The sequence below is a fragment of the Bison bison genome, unplaced genomic scaffold, assembly GCF_000754665.1.
Source record: "Bison bison bison isolate TAMUID 2011002044 unplaced genomic scaffold, Bison_UMD1.0 scf7180017864484, whole genome shotgun sequence".
Classification (NCBI taxonomy): Eukaryota; Metazoa; Chordata; class Mammalia; order Artiodactyla; family Bovidae; genus Bison; species Bison bison.
The window spans coordinates 4,429,912-4,436,197 of NW_011495044.1; the positions used below are offsets into that span (position 1 = coordinate 4,429,912).

Here is a 6,286-nt window from a genome sequence, read left to right on the forward strand (position 1 = left end):
CAGGGCGTGAAGGTGAGCTTCTGGCCCAAGTCTCGGAGGGTGGAGCAGGGGAGGGGGGGACGGGACGTTACTCTAAGCTCTCTCCTTCCCCACAGGGGCATCCAGGCAGACGCGGGCTTCTGGGAGATTCCGGCCGCCAGGGGAAGCCGGTGAGTGCGAGGGCAGAGGGCCGTGGGAGAGTGTGTTTGGAGAGGGCCCTATTGGAGCCTCCTCGCGCATCCTTCTCCCTTCCCTTCAAATGTGGGGCTTCGGGGATGAAGCCTTGAACTGGGAGGCAGGAGGCCAAGGCGCTAAGTCAGTATGTCCCTGGGCAAGCTCCTTCCCTTGCTGTGCCCCCATTTCCCTATCTGTCATCCCTGGGACCCTATGCTTTCCAGGACGCCTTCCTGTCTGCTCTTGCTGAGAAGAGGATGTTGTCTTTGGTTGTCTGAATATTTGTCTGTCGATCTGCCTGCCTATCTGATCTCTCTTTCCTGGCCCTTAGGGTCCCAAGGGAGATGTGGGTGCCTCTGGAGAGCAAGGCATCCCTGGACCACCGGTAAGGAACACTTTCCCCGCCCCACCTCATCCCCCCAGGAGACCTTAGTGGAGTCACTCCCTTGTTCTGGCCTCTAACTGGCAGAAGAGATGCCTGTGTCCAGCTGGTGAGGCTCTGGATGAGGCTGGCTGTGAGGCACTGGGGGACTGGAACCAAGGCTGCTGTCAGCCAAAAGGCTCAGCTGAGGCCCTGGTTCTGCCACTGTTCCTGGCGAGTCCCTAGCATCTCTGAGTCTCACTGACCATCTGTGACAGGGACTCTGTGCCTGCCTTAGGGAGACGTCTCGAAGACTGGGCTGGGGTTTAGGGAAGGTGTCACAACGTGGGCCTTCTAGTTGCCATCACTGTTATTCTTCTGTCTTGACAGGGTCCCCAGGGTGTCAGGGGCTACCCAGGCATGGCAGGACCCAAAGGAGAGACGGTGAGTGGGTCTGGGAGGGGGGGGTGTCCTGCAAGAAAGAGCTGCCGGGACTAGCCCTCTGGCCTCTGGGGTCCAGCCAAGACTGACCCACAATCTCTCCTCTCCCCAGGGCCCTCAGGGGTACAAAGGCATGGTGGGCTCCATCGGCGCAGCCGGGTCACCTGTGAGTCTGCTCCTACTCCCTGCCCCTACTTTCCTCCCCTGGACGCAGCTTCTGGGGCTGCAAAGGATGTGAGTTCCCTGAGCCCATGTAACTTGGATTTCTCTCTGTCCTTCCTACCAGGGTGAGGAAGGTCCACGGGGACCACCGGGCCGAGCTGGAGAGAAGGGTGATGTGGTGAGTCCTCAGTCATCCCTGTTGCAGTCAGGGCCCTGCGGGGGAGAACTGGGTGGACTCAGCTCCACCCAAGGCTCAAGTGGATACACTGAGGTGCACATGTGTGTCTGCGTGTGTGCACATGTAGACGCCCGTGCCCATGTGTTATTCTGTCTGTCTGTATATGTGGGTGGCTGATGTGAGGGGGGAACATCTGTTCCCGTAGCCCAGCTAGCCCAGCAGCTCCTTCCTCCAAGCCCCACCTACTGCTGGTCAACTTCAGGCTCAGGGAGAAGCTGTAGGATCCAGTCCCATAGTTACCAGGCCAGACAATGAAATTCCACCAAATCAGTCATGGGGCTAATGAGATTTGGCCCAGATCCCAGTTCTCTTAACGCTCTCTTTTTAAAATTAATAAGAGTATTTCTTCTGAGCAATTTTGAGTTTACAGAAAAATTGAGCAGAAAGTAAAGTTAGGGTTTTTTTTGTTATTGTTAGTTGTATTTTTTTTATTTATGCAAGTCTTTAAACATATGCAAAAGTAGGGAGAATAATATAGTGAGCCCTTATGTCCCTCTCTCCCCAAACTAATCTTTTGCCACACTCACTTTATCCATTCCCTTCTCTCTTTCTTTCCTTTGCTCTGATATTTTCAAGCAAATTCTTAACATTATGTCGTATTACCCATTTCACTTCTCAATGTATCTCTTAAAAATAAGGTTCCGCACATAACCACAATATCACTATCAATCACACAAGCAAAATTATCCAGTTATTCCTGAACAGCATCTAATCATCAGCTTGTGCTCAATTTTTCACAATGATTTCAACAATGTCTTTTCAGGGTTCTTGTTCAAATCAAGACCCAAACCAAGTCCACACATTGTCTTTGGTTGCTGGGTTTCTTCACATCGGTGTCACTCAGGGCCTTGGTGGGTCACCCTGGCTCCTCCCCTGTCCTGCTGCTACTCCTGCGCAGCCTGCTTGATGCCCACCTCTGCTCCCTCCAGCTGGGTCCAGGGCAAAGTCACACAACTAGGACCCTCTCCACCAGCCCCTACCCAGCATGGCCTGTGCCATAGGGGCCCTGGGACTCGGAGGTCACTGTTCTCAGCAGTTCTCTGAATAGCCAGACTGGGATTCAGCCTCCTGAAGGCTGAATCTGAAGGTGGTCCTGAAGGTGGTCTGCTCTCTGTCTACTTTGCAGGGGAGCCAAGGAGTTCGAGGACCCCAGGGAATAACAGGCCCAAAGGGAGCAACCGTAAGTAGACAGAGGGCAGGGTCCAGGCGGGTCTCCAAGCCCCCAGAGGAGGAGGAGCCTGGGGTTCTAGACTGAACTCTGTTGCCAATGGGCTGGCTCTGTCACCTCGGGAGATGCCCTCTTTCTGCGCCTCAATTTTTTTCACCTGTAAATAGAGTGGTGATGTAGGAGGGGTCTTGAGACACTCATCACCCACACAAGCGAAGGACTGTCACCCATCCCCTGAAATCCCTTCCCACTTCCATTCCACTCCCCCAGTTAGCTGCTGGGGCTTCCCAAGCCAACCAGGCCCACTTCCCACCTGCACACTGCCCCCCACAGAGGGACATGGATGGGGGCCCTGACCCCAGGCATCCCCCCATTGTGACTCTCCCTTCAACTTTCCTGCTGAGCAGGGACCCCCAGGCATCGACGGCAAGGATGGGACCCCAGGCACGCCTGGAGTGAAGGTACGAGTGGGGACGGCCCCTGGGATGGGGGTGAGGGTCTGGGGTCCTCCCAGCTGAGGCTCTGAGCTCCACTGCACTGAGGCTGGAGGCCTCGGAGCCTGGGAGCCTCAGATGTGTCACCAACACATTCCTTCTCGCTTCGGGGCCTCAGCTTCCCAGCCTGCACTTGGGTGGGGGCCATGGACCCCCCCAGGCTGGAGCTCTCATTTATGCCTCTGGTTCTGTCTCTTGCAGGGCAGTGCAGGACAGGCAGGGCGGCCGGGAAACCCAGGCCACCAGGGCCTAGCGGTGAGTACAGGGTGGAGCCGTGGGGGCCGCCACAGGGCAAGTCGCTTCTCCTCCACCAAGAGGCCAGGCACTCTGTGGCCCACTTCCCCAAAGTGGCGTGAGTGGCTGATGAGGTGGAAGTCACATACCCAGGACTTGTGCTCTGGACCTTGTCCCTGCTCAGCTCAGGCCTCCTCACCAACGCTGGCCTGGGTTAGGCCTCATCATTTGGACAGCTGCCCTAGCCTTCTCTTAGATTATACCAACCCTCTATGTTGGCTAAGTGGAATCTGACCGTTTCCCTGCTAAATACCTTCCATGGTGCTCCACCCTCCCTGTTCCCCAACTCCACCAACCCGCCCCCACCACTGCCTCCAGGAAAATATCATTCTGTCCAGTTATTCAGCAGAGTCACTGAGGTGCAGGAAGTGGCAGGGGAACAGTTATGACCAGGATAGCTACACTCCTCATCCTCACAGCTCATCTTAGCATCCTAGGACCACCATAATCTGACCCGTCAGCCACTGTCCCTCTTCACCCTCTGCCTTCTCAACAGAGCTTTAGCTTTTCTACCGCCACACCTTCAGGCCTTTACCGGTCCCTCTTATTGGAATGCCCTTCCCATCTCTGAGTCTTCTCACAATTCAGGCCCACCTCCGCCCCCACCTTCTGGGAACCCCTATCCTTCCCTGCCAGGGATACTTAAGTTGAGGACTGCTAACATACCCATGTGCAGACTGTTCTGTGTGCACTCGCGTGTGCTCCTCTTCTCCCCGTGGACCACAGGCCTTGGAAAGCAGGTCCTTCTGTCCCTATCTCCTGTCTCACCGGGGATTCGGGGCTAGCACAGTCAAGTTCACGGCTGGGCCTTCTGCTCTTCAGCTCCCACAAGGCGAGAGAGAAATCTGGGAGACAAAATAGCAGATGCTCAGGGCTCCCTGCTGCCAGGGGAGAAACTGACATCAGCTTCCTTCTACAGGGTGTGCCTGGTATGCCTGGGACAAAAGGAGGCCCTGGAGACAAGGTAAGGAGACCCTAGCCTGGGGGCAGAGAGGAGGCTTCATCTGAGCAAGGGAGCCTGAGGGCAGGGGCCAGGGGCAGGGCTTAAAGACTGCAAGGCCCAGGCCTTCTCAGGCTCAGAGACCCGGCCTAAACACAGGTTCACTGGGGCTAATCACCTCCCTCGTGTTGCCTCCCTCCCACCTCTCATCCTGGCTAGAGAACAGGATGGCATGGCTGCAAGTCAGTGGAGTCCAGAGGACCTAAGAACCCGCTCCGCTTCCAACTCATTTGGTTCCAGAGTCTGTTTAGGGTTCACCCAGCTTCTCCAAGGCCAAGGGCCTGACTAGGCTACACAGACTGACCTTAGAACTCTTTTCCTACAGGGTGAGCCGGGCCGGCAGGGCTTCCCTGGAGTCTCTGGTCCCCCCGGGAAGGAGGTAAGTGCCCCCTCCTCTGACTCAAGGGCTCTTCTTGCTTTGCTTCCTCCCCAACCCTCCCTCCAGGCCTGAGGACTCTGCTTTTAGCATGTGGGGCCAGAGTGAGACTCTGCGGTGGAGCCCTAGCTTCAGAGTGCCCTCGGGGCCAGTCAGGACTCTGCCGCTGACCCAGGAAAGCTCTCCTCTCTCTCCGCCCCTGTTTCCCTACAGTGCAGAGAGGATGGGGTGCTTCTGTCCTGGGGTATGACCTCTCCAGATGACTGGGGCTGACAATCCAGCAGGCAGAGTCATTTACTCATTGCATAAAAGAAAGAAAAGAAAGAAAGTGAAGTCACTCAGTCATGTCCAACTCTTTGCGACCCCATGGACTGTAGCCTACCACGCTCTCCGTCCATGGGATTTTCCAGGCAAGAGTACTGGAGTGGGTTGCCATTTCCTTCTCCATCACTCATTGCACAAACATTCACCAAATATCTGAAACCCACTAGACACTGAGATAGACAGTCTCCTATTTACATAGAGCTTACGGATTTGTGAGAAAGACATTGAATTAAATAAAGACTCCAAATGTATTGGGTCTTATGAAGGAAAAGGACAGGGACCCAAAGAAAGAAGGTGAAGGAAGTCTTCCCTGATGAAGCAAATTAGCTGAGCCCCAGGAGTGGGTAGGGGTTGGTCAGGTGTGGAAAGAAGGGATCCTCCAGGCTACTGCTCACCTCCGAATTTCTCCGTTCTCCAGGGAGAGCCAGGGCCTCGAGGAGAAATCGGTCCCCAGGGCATCATGGGGCAGAAGGTAAGTGCCTGGCACAGTGGTCCCTCCCTGGGGGCCTCTGCAGCAGCTGGCACTGCTGGACGCAGGATCTTGGTCCTCTCAAGGCTCCATCGTGAGGCCTCCCAGCCAGGACCTCAGTTTGCTGGTCTGTGAAGTGGAGCCAAGGACCTCCATGGTGGTGACAGCAGGAATAGAGGGCGCTCTGACCATGCAGGGTCTGGGATCTGGCAGGGAGAGGCTGCCCCGCTGATGGCTGGGATGTGACCTTCACTTTCCATTTCAGGGTGACCACGGTGAGAGGGGGCCAGTGGGGCAGCCAGGCCCTCAAGGTCGGCAGGTAAGTACAGAGCAGCTGAGATGGGCTCTGGGAGTATGTCTGGGCACCTTGTCTGACTTATTCCTCTGGTTTCTTTTCTCCTCAGGGCCCCAAAGGGGAACAGGGTCCTCCCGGAATTCCAGGGCCCCAAGGCTTGCCAGGCATCAAGGGAGACAAGGTACTAACTGGGACTGAAAAATACAAGGGAAAGAGGCCTTCAGATTCTGAGGGAGGGGTCAAATCCACCTGGAAAAATGACCCCCTGCCGGTCCCCAGGAGCCCTGGGGAGCGAGGTGGAGCTTCAGAGGGGGCTGTGGCTGGGAGCCTAGATTGGGGGGACCTGTGGGCCCAGCCTGCCCTAGATCGGAGCTCACCAGGCTCTGGACTCCCCAATTTCAACAGGGTTCCCCAGGGAAGACCGGGCCCCGCGGTGGAGTGGTGAGTGCCAGAAACCCGCCTTCCCCCCCAAACCCCCTCACCCCCACCAATCAGGGCATCCCCCCCCTCC

General features: G+C 56.3%; 1 protein-coding gene across 1 annotated transcript in view; it reads left to right on the top strand.

Moving 5' to 3' along the window:
- The window catches only part of COL9A2 (collagen, type IX, alpha 2), a 15,217-nt gene that overhangs the window by 5,905 nt on the left and 3,026 nt on the right, over positions 1-6,286 (top strand). Inside the window, exons 12-26 of the mRNA XM_010862813.1 lie at positions 4-12; positions 96-149; positions 485-538; positions 905-958; positions 1,068-1,121; positions 1,242-1,295; positions 2,482-2,535; positions 2,931-2,984; positions 3,219-3,272; positions 4,231-4,275; positions 4,637-4,690; positions 5,430-5,483; positions 5,746-5,799; positions 5,885-5,956; positions 6,181-6,216. Of these exons, the coding sequence (XP_010861115.1) occupies positions 4-12; positions 96-149; positions 485-538; positions 905-958; positions 1,068-1,121; positions 1,242-1,295; positions 2,482-2,535; positions 2,931-2,984; positions 3,219-3,272; positions 4,231-4,275; positions 4,637-4,690; positions 5,430-5,483; positions 5,746-5,799; positions 5,885-5,956; positions 6,181-6,216 (756 nt within the window). The remainder of the gene's footprint in view (positions 1-3; positions 13-95; positions 150-484; positions 539-904; positions 959-1,067; positions 1,122-1,241; positions 1,296-2,481; positions 2,536-2,930; positions 2,985-3,218; positions 3,273-4,230; positions 4,276-4,636; positions 4,691-5,429; positions 5,484-5,745; positions 5,800-5,884; positions 5,957-6,180; positions 6,217-6,286) is intronic.